The 18595-nt window shown below is 47.2% G+C and overlaps 1 protein-coding gene across 1 annotated transcript; it reads right to left on the bottom strand.

The window, feature by feature from the left end:
• Positions 1–5614: 5614 nt before the first annotated feature.
• Positions 5615–6550, bottom strand: LOC104564695 (olfactory receptor 14C36). Its single transcript, XM_010211333.2, has one exon. It carries the CDS (start codon positions 6548–6550, stop codon positions 5615–5617), a length of 936 nt encoding a protein of 311 aa, XP_010209635.1.
• Positions 6551–18595: the final 12045 nt, after the last annotated feature.

Below are 18595 nucleotides of genomic sequence, written 5' to 3'. Positions count from 1 at the left end.
GAAGGCTAAAATACATGCCGTGGCTTTGGCCGCAGCCCTCAAAGAGGGAAGAATGTCTGGAAAGGGGAATAAAGGATTTCACGAAGCATATTTTCAATGTGGCTAACTAGGACATGTGAAAAGGAAGTGTCCTAACAAATTTCGGATTGAAGGTGTGGGCCCGAAAGGATTTAATGGGAACTGTGCAAGATGCCAAAAGTTTGGGCATAAGGCAGCGGAGCGTTGGTCACGATTTTGTAAGAACGGTACACGGTACACCGTTGCAAGGAAACGGGAGCCGCCGCGTTATGTGGGACACGGTGAACAAATGATGGCTGCCTCTGCAAACTCGCCTCTGCAAACTCTCCTCCGCAACTTGCGGAAGTGCAGGAGTCGATCTGGCTGTGGCAAAATCCACAATAATTAGAGAATTCTGATGTGCACATATTAGAGTCTACGTGCACTGGTCCCCTGGGGAGGGGTCTATCCGCTTTGGTGATTGGCTGTTCCTCAGTTTCAAAAATGGGCATTTTTGTTCTACCAGGGTGTATTGATGCTGATTACTCTGGAAATATTGGTATAATGATAATTTTTTTCAACCCTCCAATTACTATTCCAGCATTGAGCAGAATAGCCCAATTGATACCTTTTCGAGCAGGATGGTTATACTTGTGTTTGTAGCTATGTTGCTTTGTTTTTGTCAATGTTTGCAATGTTTAATGCATGATATTGCTATTTCTGTTTTTGAAAAAAGAGGAGGAAATGTTGGGGCCTTAGTACTTTTATAAGATTATAAGGAACTGAGGTAATGGGATTCAAAGGTTACCCAGGGGAGAAGAACGTGTTTGTGGGCAGTTTCAGGGGGACTGGGCTGGCCAGATAGATGCCTGGGAGACCTAGCAACCAAGCACTGAGAAGAGCACCAATCAGCTGCGAGCTTATAGCCCGACCAATGAGAATGCTGCTTCTTAGCACATGTTCATGTGTACTGGTATAAAGCTCTGATGCAGATGACAGCAGAGCGAGTTGAACCTGCTTCATATTGAAGTGTTGTTCACTCCGGCTCGCGGGGTGGGCCTCGGCACTGCATACAATCATTTTTGGGAGGTTCTCTATTTTCATTTCTATTTATGTTTGCACAGCTTCAATTTGGTTTCCTCCCCAGAAATTGCTTGGGATTTCTATATATTAAGGAGGCCTCTACTCCAGTAGCAATTGAGGCTTTTACAATTTGTGAGGACCGTTGCCGGTCCTTCCATGCCAGTTGCACTGGAGCTTGGCCGTCGCTTCATTCTTGTTTCCTATGCTGAAGTATTTCCCTAGTCTATTTCTAAGGATACAAGTCAGAGTACGGCTCCCAGTCCTCCACTGGTGGGGGGGGGGGGCGGTGGAGCTGCAGTCTGAGTTATTCCTGGCTTTCCCCCTTTCAAATTCTGCACTTTCTTGTTGTGCTTATTCAGCCCTCTCTGCTGATATATATTACACAATAAAGATCTAAAGACCACACACACAAACAGCATGAACACAGTTTCTACCCAGTGGCATGACCTCACATAGCTGTGCACTCCACTAGTGAGTTCCACTGTTTCAATTGCCGAATCCCATCCTCATTGCCAATTAGGTTGTGAATGGCCTTGGGATTCGGCAATAATCACACAAAACAAGGTAGCTCTGGTGAGCCTCTATTCACGTGAAAGCACATTTTTAAAAAAGCAAAGTATGAATAATTACTCTGGAGGTAGTACTTCTCGGCAGGATACTGAGACTGAATGTTCTCTCGAGTTGGCGGATTAGAGGGTTGCTGACAGGCTCCTAACTCGTCGGGCATCCCTGCGGAGACAATGTAGGCCTCGATATTAGGAGCCTCACCCCCCGCCCCTCTCCGCAATGTCTTTTTATGCCCGATGCATCCTACCACGTAGGGCCAGTATGTGCCAGCAGGCAGACCGGGGGCGGACAAACTCCACCTTCCGTCACATAATCTTGGCTCCTGGGTGCACAGGTGTGCATACCAGTAAGGGGTCCCAGTCGTCAGTGTGAGGGTCCTGCCTTTGTCATCTCCCTCCCTCGCGGGTGTTTGACCTTCAAACTAGAGGATGTTTGCAGTTAAGTTGCCTACAAACCCAGTCGAGCAGCTGCCTTCAACTGCTTTTGGAGGAGGTCAGCTGTGAACCTGTCTGAGCAGCCACCTCCATGCTCCTTATCACTCAGCCCAGATGGGCAAACATCTTCTTTCTCATGATTCAGATTCTATTTTGCACAATAGTTTTATGACTATACAGATCATGCAAATTTCCACCTCCAATACATGCCACCCTGTGATCTGTAGAGGTCAATCTATTGTAGCGAAGGACTTGAACAGATAACGTTTTCATAGCAGTTTCAACCATACCTCATGTCAGCATCATTATACAAAGGATAGAACACATAATACAGACGAACATAGCAAATAGAAATAATAGCCCTAATAATGGTTTCTGTCCTTGCTTAACGCACTACAATTCTCCAACCCCCACTTTAAAAGATGGATCAAATCCCCAGGCTGGATATCCTTACCCCTCCCAGGTTTATCCAGGATATGCTGCATAACCAACAGCGCTCTGCAAGTCCCAGTCTGGATCTTCTGGCAACAGGGGCACATCCTCCCCCATCTCTTTCTCAGGCTGTAATGTCAGGGGGTGGTAAAGGCCTTTACTGGGGATCTCTTCATCATCTTCCTTCTCCTCCTCCTCAGGAGGAGCAGAGGGGAACACAGATTTGTTCAAAGCTTCCCACTCAGCCAGCTGCTGCGCAGGTGTTTTATAGAGAGGGGGTGAGAGTTCATTAAGAGACTCCCACCATTGCTGCACCTTTGCCTGCTTGCTGGGTGAGGGATACTTAATGACTCAGATCATCTTTATGGTCTGATGGCCCAGGGGTGCCAGTAGAGCACTGTAAAGCATCTATTTGCTCTGTGACAGCCTCTACAGGAGGGGGACACTGCCCCCAGCACCAAAACAACATTTGGTGTAACACATAGTCAGTAACTGTGATACCTCTGTGAGCAAGCGAAATTTTCCGAGTAGATAAGACTAGGGCTTCCTGCTTTGTCAGGTTTTGCCCTAGTCTCTATATGTCTCTATATGTCTCTATATTTCTGCTCTCCGTGGCGCACCTTTGAGAGGTGTCAGTCCCGTTCGCACCTTCAAGAGATGTCAATCCCGTTCCCAGCGGCTCACCTTCATAAGGAGTCAAATCACAGGTCCGGACCAGGCACCTTCCCTGCTGCTCTCAAGCTCTGCCAGGCTCCACCACCACCGCCAGTCGCCAGGCGGTCCACTTCTTATTATCATGTCGGGGTCACCCATTGTCGCAGTCGTGGTGGCCAAAAACACAAACTGGGGTAGATGCAACACAAACTATGCTTTATTGTTCTCTAAGTACATTATTGATACCAAGCTTTTCTTGTTGTGGCTGCTGCTTATTGGTGAGGACTACTAAGGACATTAACTAGTAACAGAGTTATGATTGGACGATTCTTAGCAGAAACTTGGGCCAGTTTCTGCTCCATGGCCAAAACCTCCTTAAACTTGTTAATAACTTTCTCCTGTCTCTGTGCGAACTCCCTATCTCATAGATACACTCTAATCTCTTCAAGGTTAACATTCTCCGCTAAGGGAGCCATGGATTCCAGAGACCATCCTTACAAAAGACCTCTGGAGGTCACTACCCAGCTGAATCACTCCGTGATTTTATGAATGGAAAGGACCCAGCCACAGACACAGAATCTGCCTCTCCCATAGGCTATCCACCAACAAACAACGAGGAGAGTGCTTTGCCAGGCCACACTCCTTTGCACCCTCAAGCTGTGATGTGGGACTCAGCCTGGATCTAGACTGGGTTGAGGCAAGGTCTCCACCAGTGGCCCATCTCCTCAAAGAGAGAAAATCCCAGCATTCCTGGTTTGGAGGTGTTATCAAAGCAGGAGCTTGAGCCTGACTGGCCTCATAACCTTGGCCCTCCCAGCACAGCCATGGTATCCCAAGCAGGGCTGCTCATCCTGCACACACACTCCCCATCACCCCAAGCCTGATCCCAGTCCTGCAGTGGCCAGCTGCCCTGACCTGGACCAGGTCCAGCTCTCTGGGAGGGAGTGTGTGTGAAGAAGTAATCTGGGTGGCTGGATTGTGGGCAGTTATGGCCCTTCCAGGACAGGAAGTTCAGGCAGAGGCAAGACTCACTGCCTGAATTGGCTAGAGTCCCAGCATAGTGAGAAGTGGTAGGACCAGGATCTTGGCAGTGGCTGACAGGCTGTTCCAGGTCCTCCTGCACTGCTGGTTCCTGTGATATGGGGAGAGGGGATGGGATATGAGGCAGTGTGGGGTGACAGCAGGGGCAGGGGGAGGTGGAGACTGCAGCAAAAGGTCTTGGATGGTGTTTGTCAGTGGCACTCACACCAACAGTTCCTGACTGTAGGGGTGTGTGTGTCAGCTGTCCCATCAGTCTTCCGGCTGGGCCTAGCCCCACTGGAGCAAGGATACAGAGGACACTCTCTGTCCTTTGTTCTTTTGCCCAGGGAGTTCCCTACCCCCAGACTGACTGCAGTCTCCCCATGCCAGTCCCTCTCTTCAGAATAGCATGGGAGTCCCGGCTCTGGAGATCCTCAACTGCCTTCTGCTGACCCAGTAACGTAGCTTGCCCTTAGTTGACCTACATGGTAACAGTTTTCTCTATTCTTAAACCTTGCAAGCACAGAATTGCTCCTTTCCTCTTCTCCAGGGATGTCCCTACTCTAGAGAGAGCTTTTCCCCAAAAAATGTAGCAGTGCAGGCAAGCCTGGATGTTCTGGACCCTCTCTTGTGCTCCCTGCAGGACTCTGAGCTGGTGGTGCTGCTCTGCAGAGTGAGTGGGATGTGGTGCCCCAGAAGATTGGGGTGACTCCACACTGGCAGTGGTGGTCAGGGTTAGAAGCAGAGCCAAGCAGAGCTCCCAAACTCTTGTTAATGCACCAGGTCATGGGAAGCCCCTGGACAGGGGTCTGTGGCCATGGATGGTGATCTGAGCAACAACTGGGCATTTCAAGTGGCTCAGGCTGTGTTCAGATGTGTCCATAGACCCAGCACGTGGTTTTTCAACGAAAGTGACATGAACCACTCTCCAGGCTCCATTCCTTCTGTCTGAAGGTTTCCCATTATGTGCATCTGTCACCAGCCCTGTTATATGGGAGACAGTCCCAGGCAGGTATCATTTGAATATGTAGCACCTCTGTAAGCACTGTGCACCCATGAGTGAGAGCTGAATCAAGCCTTCATTCCATAATACATTATTGCATGAGTTCAATGTCTTGAGCCCGTGCAGAACATTGGAAAAACAACAGGCCCTTTCATGGTGAAATTCCTTGAGGCAACTCTTGGCTCTGGTATTGCAAAAAGAGCCCAATCTTCAAGCACTACGTTGAAGAAATCCCCTTGTATTACAGATAGACCATTTATGATGCAAATATAGATAGATTTACAGAAGCCCTCAGGGTCAGACAGACAGAATATATGCCTCTGGCGGAGTGGGAGGATTGCATAAATATTATTATTACAGAGAGAATGCCCAAAGTCCAAGAGTTGTCTGAAATAATTTAGATACCACTTGTGAGATGAGCAGTTTATTGCTGCTGAAGTAGTGCCACTTGAATCAATTTCTTCAGTGCCTTCTTGAGCTCCTTGTTCCTCATACTGTAGATGAGGGGGTTCACTGTTGGAGGCAGCACTGCATACAGAACAGCCATCACCAGATCCACAACTGTGGAGGAAATGGAGGGGGGCTTGAGGTAGGCAAATGTGGCAGTGGTGACAAAAAGGGAGACCACAGCCAGGTGAGGGAGGCACATGGAAAAGGCTTTTTGCCGTCCCTGCTCAGAAGGGATTCTCAACACAGACGCAAAGATCTGCACATAGGACAGCACAATGAAAATGAAACACCCAAAGAATAAACAGATACTAAATATAAGAACCCAGACTTCCCTTAGGTAGGCATCTGAGCAGGAAAGCTTGAGAAGCTTGGGAACCTCACAGAAAAACTGCTCCACAGCATTACCTTGGCATAGGGGTATTGAAAATGTGTTTCCAGTGTGTAGGGCAGCATTGAGAAAACCACTGGCCCAGGCAGCTGTTGCCATTTTGCCACAAGCTCTGCTGTCCATTAGGGTCCCATAGTGCAGGGGTTGACAGATGGCAACAAAGCGATCATATGCCATGACTGTAAGGAGAGAAAACTCAGCTGAAATCAAGAAGAAAAACAAAAATACCTGGGCAACACATCCTGAGTAGGAAATGGCCCTGGTATCCCACAGGGAATTGGCCATGGATTTGGGGACAGTGGTGGAGATGGTGCAAAGGTCAAGGATGGAGAGATTGAGGAGGAAGAAATACATGGGGGCATGGAGGTGGTGGTCGCAGGCTATGGCTGTAATGATGAGGCCATTGCCCAGCAGGGCAGCCAGGTAGATGCTCAGGAAGAATGAGAAGTGAAAGAGCTGAAGCTCCCGCGTGTCCGAAAACCTCAGGAGAAGGAAGTTGGTGAGGGAGCTGCTATTGGACATTTTCTGCTTTTATGTACAGGGAACTGTCCAAGGAGGAAAACACATTGACAAGTTAGGACAGGCCTTTTTTTTTTTTTTTTTTTTTTTTTTGTACAATATGCACACCTTATAGCAAATCCCCTCACTTCCTCTCTCCTTACTGCGAAGACTGTTCTTTAGCTCCCTTACTTGAGCTCTGGTTCCTGCTTTTTGAGTGTGCTGTTAGGAACAGGGTCCTTTGTTCACAGATTCCAGAGCAGTCAGAATGCCTTGTTACTCACATACTCCAAATCACACCTCCCAGGCATGCTGGTCAGTAGTTGTCTGATGGCAGAGGGTCTTTGAAAATCATGTTGTTAGCTGGTTTTGGTGATACTCAAAATGCGCTCTTTTGCTCAGTTCTTCTAACTCAGCTGACTGTGGATCTACATGACCACCTAGCACATACATAATACACTGCTGTTTTAAAAACCGATGGGCTATATTTGCATTAATGATCCCCTGCTCTCTCTCCATGCACGGGAGGAACATAGGCACATGAAGGCAGGGGTGAAACAACCCATTGCAGGTCTCTGTTCCACCAAGATAGATCATGTTCTTACAACGTATATCATGCACACTATTTCTGTAGTCATAATAAGAGTTGGAGGGTTAGGGGAGATAGGCAAGCTCTGTATCCACATCCTCTCTCAAATTAAGCCAACTTATAATGGAGAATGGCTCTTCATCCTGTTATACATTTATTTAATTTATAGATGCACTCACCACAGATCACATTTCTTTGAGGAATAGAAATCTTTGGCTTTTCCATTACTAACAACCTGAACACTAGAAAATCCCATGCAGCTAGACTGTTTGAGCTAGTGTGTTGTCCAAAATATGATGTCTCCTTAGGGAGACCTGGTGCATTCCCCAGCACTACAGACTGCATTGCCCAAAAATCCACAGGCTGGAAAGGGTCTTTTATTTTTTGTTCTCACCTCCAAATGAGCACACAGGAAAGCCTTCATCATACTGAACTGTGCCCCCTACCTTACAGAAGAGGTTTTGTTCTCAGCCAGTGTCAAAAATCCCCTGTCCTGAAGATCAGGCTGAAGAGGTGATGGCTCATGCTCTGGAAGCCCTGGCCTTGAGAGCATAGCATCTGCTGGATGAAAGAGATGCAGGGTGGCATCTCAGGAGAAGGTCTCTGCATTGCAGGAACATCTGGGAGTTACCCAAATCCACCCTTTTCTGTTAGGCGTTTACTCCTTCTCATGTATAAGATGTCTGCATGCCTGGTCTCTATCCCAGGGGTATCTCCATGTTTGCAGTTGCTAAGGAGCAGCCAAGATCAACTCTGAGGATGCTAATAAAGATTATGGTGATGCTGCTCATAGACAGAGGGGTGGCCAAAGGGATTTGCTGAAGTTCCATGCAGAACTTTTCATCTGTCAATGTAACAGCTTAGGAGTTGGAGCTTCTTCTCTAAACCCAACAATTTGGTTTCCATTACAGCCCTGTCAAAAGAAGGAAAGCTTAAGCACAAACTCAGGAAGGAAAGCCCTGCAAGTATGACTGGCCTATACCTTCCTGCTGAAACGTCCTCTTCAGAAAATGTCCTGAGGATGACCTAGAACTGAGACCAGCCCTGGCCTATGCAGCACCCTCTTGACAGGAGACCAAACCTGCTCTTCCAGGGGTTACCCCAAACTTCTCCTTACAGTGCCACAGGGAGTTCCTGGTGCAGGCTGAGTGCTGACCCATGAAGGTAGCAGAGTCACTGCTGTGGGCACAGAGCACCCAGGGCTGCAGACAGACCACTCTGAAATGAAGCACTGTGCAGAGCTGAATGCACTTCCCGGCTTAACACCCCTGCAACATCCCTAGGAGAAGGTAGCCATGATGCCATTTCCTTTTGACACTGTGGCAGGGAATCCATGCTCTAAAGTACTACCTGCTCCACACAGAACCTTGGAGAGCTACCCTGGCAGACCCTATAAGCTGTGGAAGGTGCTGGCTTCAGAAGAATACTCCAGGAAGAACAGCAATATTGCCCTGCAGGCACAGACTTACTGTGTCAAGGACTGTGAAGATTTCTCCCTACAGTGACCTCTGATATTCTCCCATTCCAAACAGTCTTTATCTTTGAGTCACTTATCTCATGCTGGTGCTTGCAGACAGTGCCCTAGATTTTGCTGCTCCTTTAAGAGGATCTACAGCTGGACAGAGCTGTCTGTCTGCAGCGCCTGACAGGTTGCCATGGTCTCCTACATTCTCAGGAGCCAGACGTAACTCAGGAGCAGAGGGCCAGCTGAAGACATGACTGTCCCCTGTGCACTGCACCCCTGAATGTCCCAGGGCTCCAACGCTGACAATTCCTGTAAGGCAGCAGAGTCATCCCTTGGAAATATCCTGTGAAGTAGATTAAAATAATCACCAATGGTCCCTCTCAAAACAGTAAAGAGAGACTGAGTTCAATATATTAGTTTGTCTCACTGGAGGATGATTACCTCACCGAGGTGTAAATGTCCCACTCTGGGAGCCCCTGCTCTCATCTCACAAGAAGATAGGACACCTGGACAGGGACAAGGAGGGAGATATATGTCACTGTCTCCTTACTCTGTAACAATGTAACAACTAGGAGAACCACATCTTTCTGGAGCATCAGATAGCAAGTGAAGAATCTTCTGAAATAGCACAAGATGCCTAGTACTACAAGAGCTTTGCTCAATATGAAGGATGCCACCAAAGCCTCATCCAGGGGCAGGTGGAGCTAGCTTTTACAGAGGAAGGAATATTTTAACCATTGCAGATAACTGTTGCAAAGATAACCTAAAGAAGCCCCTCTTAGCAACATGGTGCACCAGTGGACCACAGGAAAATGACTTATAGTGGGATTTATTAACAGGCACCAGGCTGACAAAGACACTTCTTCACGGCTCCACTATTCAATTCTGGGGAATCTCACAGAAAAACTGCCCCAGTACATTGCCCTTTCTGCGTGGTATTGAAATTCTATTAACAGTGTGCAGGATAAAATAGAGGAAACCACTGGCCCAGGCAGCTGCTGCAATTTTGACATGAGCTCTGCTGCCCACAAGGATTCCATAGTGCAGGCATTGTGATGCCACAAAAATCGATTCAGTCCTGCTCTTCCAGCACTTTCTTAAATGACCTATTTCGGAGGTAGAGGAAGCCATTCAACTGGCTGTAGGGAGGACCTTGGGGACTTGTAGCTCAACAGAATAAAATTCTGAGTCTTGCAGCAGACAGGGCTGGCAGTTATGCTGTCTTCCCCACTGGTCCAAGAGCCGAGATGTCTCCCTGATGCTAAGCAATGAAAAAGAAAAGCATCCACAGAGGGCAGGGGTGTGTGTGTCAGCCACCACATCATCCTACCAGCTGAAACTGGATCCAGTAGCATAAGCAGACATGGGATATTGACACTTTGTGTTCTTTTTATTGAGTACAGGAATTTCCCTAGCACAACATTGCAGGGCCAAGAAGCCGAACCAGGTGGACAGGCATCCAGATCCTTACCAAGCAGTGTGCCCTGAGCAATTACAGAGCATTTTAAATGGCTCAGGCTGTGTCCAGTTGTATCCCAAAATTCAGCCCAATAAAGATGACATGGAACACTCTCCATTCTGCTTTTCTCGCAAGCTCATTCCTGTCACCAGCCTTGTCATAGGTGACACAGTCCCAGGCGGGTATTACTGGACCATTCAGCACCTCCAGAAGCATTGGGCAATCACAGGTGACAAGTGAATCTAGTCCTCATTCCGTATAATGTCCTCTCGTCAAGACCATGGCCAGCCCTGGTAAACGAATAATGCCTTTCTTGGTGAAAGTCCTTGAATAAATTATAGGCTCCAGCTTTGGAAGTAGAAAACAACTGTAAAAGAGCAGCACTGAGGAAATTATCATTTATTGGAGACAGGCCAGCTCTGACACACTGACACACACATGTACAGAAGGCCTCTCAGTCTGACAAGCTGGATTCATCATTCTGGAGCAGTGGGAAGAATTCAGACTTGTAAAGTGAGATGGGCCACTTATTGCTGCAGAATTATTAACATTCAAATCAGTTTCTTCAGTCTCTCCATGAGCTCCTTGTTCCTCATGCTGTAAATGAGGGGGTTCACTGTTGGAGGCACCACTGAGTACAGAAAAGCCACAGAGAGATCCAGAGATGGAGAGGAGATGGAGGGGGGCTTCAAGTGTGCAAACTTTGCAGTGCTGACAAACAGGAGACCATGGCCAGGTGAGGGAGGCACATGGAAAAGACTTTGTGCTGGCCCTGCACAGAGGAAATCCTCAGAACAACTGTGAAGATCTGCACGTAGGACAGCACAATGAAAATGAAACACCCGAAAGCTAAAAAAGTACTAATCACAAGAACTCCAGCTTCCCTCAGGTAGGAGTGTGGGCAGAAGAGCTTTAGAAGATGGGAAATTTCACAGAAGAACTGTTCCATGACATTGGCTTGGCAGAGGGGTATTGCAAATTTTTAGTAGTGTGCAGCACTGCATTCAGGAAACTAGTGTCCCAGCAACTACTGCCATTTTGACACAAGCTCTGCTCCCCATGAGTGTGCTGTAGTGCAAGAGTCTGCAGATGGCCAGAAAGTGATCATATGAGCAGAGGACACTCAGCTGAAATGAAAAAGACAAGAAAAAAAGACCTGAGCAGCACATCCTAAGTAGGTAATTCCTCTGTTGTCCCACAGGGAATTGGCTATGGATTTGGGGACAGTGGTAGAGATGGTGCCCAGGTGAAGAAGGGTGAGGCTGATGAGGAAGAAGTACATGGGGATGTGGAGGTGGTAGTCACAGGCTACAGCTGTGATGATGAAGCCGTTGCTTAGGAGGGCAGCCAGGCAAATGCACAGGGAGAGCGAGAAATGCAAGAGCTGCAGGTCCCATGTGTTGTCTATGAATGCCAGGAGGAGGAACTTGTTCATGGAGCGGCCATTTATTGGGCATTTGTTGTCTCTGTGTGTGGGGTCTGCCCAAGGAAGAAAAGGATTTAAGATGTTAGGACAAGCTTCTCTGAGCAAAACCCATTCTACTTCTCATTACATTGTTCCCCACCCACTCCTACCCCTTTTGCAGAGATAAGACTTTGACCCATTGGCTCTGGAGGAGTTATTTCTACTTTACTAGGGTATGTAAATGCAGGTGTCAAACTACCCTGTGGATGTGGGAGTGATACCAGAGGATGAGCGACATGAGCTGAGTGAAGGGAACTTGGAAAAGTGGAAATATTCTCTTTTTAGCATTTTGAGAGATGAATCCAGCCCTCATGTTAGTTGGCTCTGGAACAGAAGACCCTTGTGAGGGATTCATCTGCCCCAGCTTTGTCCTCTTGAAAAGAAGTATCTTTATCTGAATCAGTCAAACCAGATCTAGGAGAGAAACAGTACAGCGAAGGCAAGGGGCAACGTGACCCTTTCTCATCGTCTCTATCACAATGACATGGATCCAGGCCTCATATCAGTTTATCATCTGCGCCCTTCCTCTAGGCATTGTAGTGGACGTGGGAAGTGTATACATTGTGCATCTGAAGTATACATTGTGCAGCAGATTATATCCACCTGTATTGTGGAGAAGCTGTTCAACATTTTAATAATCATTTTCTCCAGAGGATGGGCTGCAGTGACGGGAGCTGTTTATATATTTCTTCAGTTTTTGCATGCCTCCATCACACCATCAGAGCATACCTTGGTGGGGAAGAAATCTTTGATATGTCGGTTGCTCCCAGCATGAGCACTCGTGCATGCCTAGAGGAAAAAGAGCTTACAATGACTGTGTAGAAAGTCAAGGATCAGGTCTGTGCATCTGTCTTGCTCCCTGCTGCCCTCTGTTTGCACCTTTCCCAGCTAAATGAGAATTCCGCTCACAATATAATCTGTGAGAGAAATTGGACTGAGGCAAGAGTTCAGGAATTCAGTGAAGATTTCCAAATTCTTCTCTGTCACCTTAAACATGTGTCAAGGCTGGTTGTCACACAACCAGCACAAGAATTCTAGCTGTAATAATAAATATGCTATGGAAGAACTCTGAAGGGCAGCTGGCATCCTGGCAGGATGCCATAGACAGAAAGTGCTAAGGGTGGGGGCGGTTCTTCTTGAGGGAATACCAGACCATTCCTCAACCAGATGCATTGCTTTGTTTGGAAGAGTTACAGAGTATTTGGGCACATCACTACCATGAAAACAACATCATGCAGGAACCACAGGGTCCATGCTGACCCCCCACCTCCTTAGCCTCAGAGAGCAAAAGAGTGAGACTGGCATTGAGAGCCCCTTAGAGACCAGAGGTTCCAATGGGTGGGAGAGGATAAATGGGGGATTTGCTTTGAAGACGCATATGAATTGCAAGAAGTGACAGGGAGTTCTCCCTCCAGCCCCCCCAGTATTTCTGTTTCTATCTTCCTTTCATTCACTGATCGTATTTTCACTGCCCACCTCTCTTCCTCCCTGTAGCTGTCTCATTGTCCCATTTTAGCCCTCACAAACTCCGTCTTATTCTCTGCGCACTCTGCTGCAGAAACCTACCAGCAGAAGGCCACTGTCCAGGGCCATAGTTGCAGGAGCTAAGGAGCATGCCAGACAAATGGTGATGAGACCAGAGGGAGATGGTGGTACTTCCTGTAGACAAAGGAGCGTATGAAAGGACTTTATGAGCTCCTCACAGAACTGAGCTCTCGCTGTAATGGTCTGAGGGTGTCAGGTATCAGTTTCCTTTCTAAACTTGGCAGCTGTTTTTCCACCCCAACCCTATCCCAGACAGTAAGTCATAGATAGGGCAGACTCACATAGCTTCTTGTCTTTAAAATAATTCTTGCCTTGACATTAGTCTTGAAAAGGCCCTGCAAAAATGTCCAGGGGGGTAAGCCAGAGCTGTGAGCAACCCTGCTACACATAGCATCTTTTTGATAGGAGCATGAAACTGTTCTGCCAGGTATCACTCCTTCTACTCAGAACTTCTTTCTACAGCACTGTGGGGAGTTCTAGGGCAAGCAGAGTGCTGACACTCACAGACAGCAGAGTCACTGTCTGGGCACATACCATTTGGGTACAGGCCACTGCTCTGAATTACAGCCCATGTAGACAAAGGTGCAGTCCTGAGCTTCATACCCTTGCACCATCCTCTGGACAAGGGCATGCGCTGTCCTTCTCACAGTACAGCTAGGAATCCCAGCTCCAAAGCACTACCTGCTCCACACAGGAGAAGCTGATAGCAGGGCTGTCTGCCCTGACAGACCCTATCAGCTGTGGAAAGTGCCAGTCTCAGAAGAACACTCCAGGAACAACAGCAGCATTGCCCTGCAGTCACTGACTTCCTATGAGGATTTCTCCTGCAGTGAGCTCTCAGCCATCTTCCCATTCCCAAATGTCTTTAATGTCAGTTGTTCATCTGATCCTGGTGCCTTCAGGCAATGCACTGAGTCTTGCTGCTCCTGTAAGAGGAGCTGCACTTGGACAGAGCTGTCTTTCCACAGTGCCTACCTTTGCCATGGCCTCTCATAGTCCCAGGACCCAGGCTCAGCTCAGGAGCAGAAGCCCAACTGAAGACATGTCTTGCTCTGTGACTTGCACCCCCTTGTGATGTTTCTGGGTCTCCAGGACTGACAACTCCAGAAAGGCAGCAAAGTCACCCTTGGGAAATGTCCACTGAAGTGAAACAAAATAATCAATGATGGTCCCTGTCTAGAGAGTGGAGAGAGACTGAATCCAGTATTACAATTGGTCTTATCAGAGGATAGTTATCTGAGAGATGGAAATGTTCCTACTCCAGAAAATCCTACTCCCATCAGGACATGTAGACATGGATGAGAAGGGAGTTCATGTACTTGTGCTTCAGGGCTGACTTAGAAGAGTTAATCAATTCATCTAAGGCTCACTGAGAAGCCCCTGGGATTCATTTCCCTCCAGTGCACTCCAGAAACTCAACAGGATTTTCATTACTCAAGTATATACAAAATGGATATCTGCATTTGAACTCCTTGTCTAAGCTCCCACTGCAAACAATGGAGATGGAGGTAATGGCCACAAACTGAAACACCAAAAGTTCCACAGGAACTTAAGGAAAAAATTCTTAACAGTGAGGGTGACAGAGCACTGGAACAGGCTACCCGGAGAGGTTGTGGAGTCTCCTTCTCTGGAAATCTTCAAAACGTGCTTGGACACAGTCCTGTGCCACATGCTCTAGGTGACCCTGCGTGTGCAGGGGGGTTGGACTAGATGACCTCTAGAGGTCCCTTTCAACCTTAAGCATTCTATGATTCTATGATTCTACGATTCTTCTGACTGCCCAGGAAAATTCCTCTTCTTTAGGACCTTGTATCAAGGCTTTTACAGACTTTGGTGCAGAAACAAGGACTGGTCTGGAACCTCCAAGAGCTGTGTGATTCCCAGGATGTCCTGGGACCCCTCAATAGCTGTATGGGTCTATTCGTACATCCACATGTCCTGATTAAATTAACAGTTTCCAACATCATCTTTACAGTACACTCTCTGTGCACTTAGCACTGCAGCCGTATAACTCCTCTCGTCATTCTGTTCATCCCCATACCAAGCTGCTGATTTGCACTTCAGGGAGTTAAAATCGTGCTTTGTCTTGCAGAAGTCTATCCCTTTAAGCAAGTCCTAAATTCTGTTCTATCTAGCATTTCCTATCTATCTAAAGGTTTCTAGTCAGGCTCTCCCTTGTGGAAAGTGAACCTCATTGGCGGCAGCTTGGATTTAGCTAAAGTGAGAGTGTAATTATCTCTGAGGAACTGTAACAAAGTTTACTTTTTCTTTTGCAATTAAGAAAAAAAATCTTTGTGTGCCTATTTGCAGGTAGTTCTCTAATGAAAACAGGTGGGAATTGAGGCACATTCAGCTACAGACTTCAGTGGAAATTGTTGAGTTTTTAACCAGTGATGCAAGTCCCAGGTGGCTGATGAGAGCAATGGCAGGGTTGGGAAGATGAGGAGAGATATTGTCCATACATTCTCTGAACTCTGGGGCATTTCATTTTGTGCAAGTCCAAACTTCATTAAGAGACCTTTTCAATAGCAATTGGAGAATGTTGTTACCATTTATTTTGAAAACTGAATAATAATAATAAAATTATTTTAAAGCATGTGTGTTTTTATGTCTTTGAAGTCTCCATCTTTCAACTCCACTCATGAAATCTTTCTGATTATCTGTAGAAGATTTAAGAAAATTATAGGGAGAAACATCAGAGCTTTTTGTATTTTAATGAGCCCCATAGTGTATTTGGTACTGTATCATGGCTACTGAGTGGAAACTGACCAAAACATTCAAAAAGTCAAAGCCATAAACAAGCCACAAAGTTTCATAGAGCATTAATGAGTCCCTCTGGAAGCCATTAGCAACAAAGACTAACCAGGGGCTGATCAGAGCAGAAAAGTCATCACTGATTGCAAGCAGGCAAAAGAAATGTGCAGGTGGCTCTTATGCCATGTGAACTCTTCATGTGTTTTGTCAAGGAAAATGTCCAAGCACGGACACTGAGGGAACACTGGGAAAGCAGATCCTTTCCTCCATGCATTGTCCAGGGCAATGCCTGTGGAAAGTGTGAGAGTGGAGTGTGCAATGCCAAGTGCAGGACAACAAAATGAAACCTCCAGGGATCTGTGGTGGGGCAAGGAGGCAATGAGGCCCCCGTGTTTCCTGTGTAGGCAAAGGCCCAGTCTCAGGGAAGAGACCTGCTGGCATAGAGCAGATGACAAAGTAATCATGATATGAGGTACCCACTGAGAGAGCAAACCCTGCAGTACCCAAGGTCAGAGAGAAACAGAGCTGGACCATGCAGCCATGGCAGGAGACGTATTTTATGCTCAAGGTGACTGCAGCAATTGGGGCCTATGAAGGAAGAGACTGGATCTCTAGGAAGGACAACATGCCACTGTGAATGTCTCTGGGCTTGAACAGCATGTGATCCAGGCATACTGTGGCTGTACCATTAGTAATGGACAGGGCACCCCACTTCTGCAGGTTATGGTGCAGGTGCATGAAATGTGGAAGTACACCCAGGTATGCCTGGGTTGTAATCCAGAGCAGTATCCCTGCACTCTGAGGTGCAACTCTGATGCTTGATATGAGCTTCCCATGGAATTATCCATGTTGCTAGAGGGAGAAGTTGTAGACAGAAGAAGCAATCCCTAGCAGGCCATTCTTTTGAGAGGGTAGTGCATGGGACAGGGCTGCTTTCAGGTCTAATTCACCTGCAGGACATTTTCTGACAGGGTCTTTGTGAGAGGTCAGTCAAAGCAGGGGTAAGCTGAAAGATAAGGAGCTTTCCCGAGAGTCTGCTTTCAGTTTCCTCCTGTTTTCAGGAGGTGAGTGGGAAAGGAGCTGTCAGGTTTGGAAAAGACTGACACTCTTAGACCTTTACAGTGAGACATCAATAGGACTCACAGGATAATCAGTACCTTTCTCACTTCCCTGCCTACAGGAAGCATCACAATTGCCTTCTCTAGCCTCTTCAGCATTTGTCTGACCTGATCCTTACCACCTGCAAATACGGAGATGCTCCTGGACAGTGCCCTGCTACTGGTAGGATTCTGTAATAGAGAACCAAGAAGGTGGATGGGTTCTCTGAGGACTGACAGGGAAAAGAGGTGGGGCAGAGAAACAGCTGCCAGGCAGAGAAGCTTTGGGCAATAGAGATATGATCAGAGAATGAGAAATAGATACGAATGCTAGGGTAGGTGATATTTAGAAAATTCTCTTCAGTGTAGACATCTTCCTCTGATCAAGTCCCCTTGTGTCCTCTCTCCCACCAAGCTGAGCCTCTGACATCAAGGCCAGGGGGTCCAGGGCATGAGTCCACTCATCAGCAGTCCAAGCTCCAGCAGAGGGCAAGGGTATCTCTCCTCTGCTGTAGCCACTTCTCACTGCACAGCAAAGGGGCTTGGAGAGACTATCCTGTGATGCTACCCTCTGGGAAGCAGTGTCACAACTGAGTAAGGTGAAGATTTTCCTGAGCACCTGGCTATCTTTTCTCCTTGCTTTCCCTTTTATAGAAGGATCATGATATTGGTGCTTGTTCCCTCCCCTTTCTGTACCAATCTGCTTCTTGCTCTGGTCCTCTCCAGGGTTAAGGAGGATTCAGGTACAGTTTAGGATGCAACTTCCCACTCCCAGTATAGTATCTAAAGAAACATCAGTGAGGGCTGAGTCCATCTCACTGTGGAAAAGAAACATCTAGAAAAGGTTGGGTCAGCCCCTACCTTCACTTCACTGTTCTTTCATTTCCTCAAGTGGGAGCAGGTTTGACTGATTCAGACAGAGGCACTTCTGTTCAAGAGGCCAAGGTTGGGGAAGAAGATGACTTCAATAGAATCTTCCCTTTCAGAAACAACTGCCATGAGCACTGTATCCATCTTTTACAGTGATGAAAAGGGGATATTCCTACTGAGTCCCTGAACCAAAATCTCTTCACTCAGCTCATGGTGCCCATCCCCAGATATCTCCATCAAATGCATGGGGCATTTACACAACCCTGTAGGGCTGGACTGACTCCTCTGGAGCGCACAGGCAGAAGCCTCTGCCATGCACGACGTTGTCAGCCAGTACCTCATATTTGGTGTCAATGTTCTTCGCCACATCCAATGAAGGATGGAGATTCTCCTTGCCCCTTCTCTTCTTGTTAATGTATTTGTAGAAACATTTTTGTTGCCTTTTACAGCAGTGGTCAAACCGAACACCAGGGCCATTCCCTACTTGGGATGTGCTGTCCAGCTCTCTTTCCTCTTTTTCTTATTTTCAGCTTTTTCCTATTTTTCATCAGTGCCATGGGCTATGACTGAAATATTTCCAATAGTAGCCCGGACTATCTCCCACATGACAGGGTTGGTGAAAGATGCCCATGATGAGGACCTTCCAGGCATAGGGAAATGAGGCTGGAAAGTGATTCCTATCACACTCAGTGAAAAACACTGGCTGGATCTAGACATGCCTAAACACAGTCTGAGCTATTCAAAATGCCCTGAGATTGCTCAGAGCATCATCCATGGACACAAAACCCTTGCTAGGGGCTTGCCAGATGCAAGAGTGTCCATCCA

The sequence above is a fragment of the Tinamus guttatus genome, unplaced genomic scaffold (assembly GCF_059628265.1).
Source record: "Tinamus guttatus ecotype Peru unplaced genomic scaffold, ASM5962826v1 Tinamus_guttatus_pri_ptg000300l, whole genome shotgun sequence".
NCBI classification, from domain to species: Eukaryota; Metazoa; Chordata; class Aves; order Tinamiformes; family Tinamidae; genus Tinamus; species Tinamus guttatus.
The sequence above is the reverse complement of the archived record's forward strand: the minus strand, read 5'-3'. Positions and strand labels throughout refer to the sequence as shown.

Coding starts and splice junctions, on each gene's coding strand:
- LOC104564695 (XM_010211333.2), bottom strand. CDS start 6,550: ATGTCCAATAGCAGCTCCCTCACCAACTTCCTTCTCCTGAGGTTTTCG.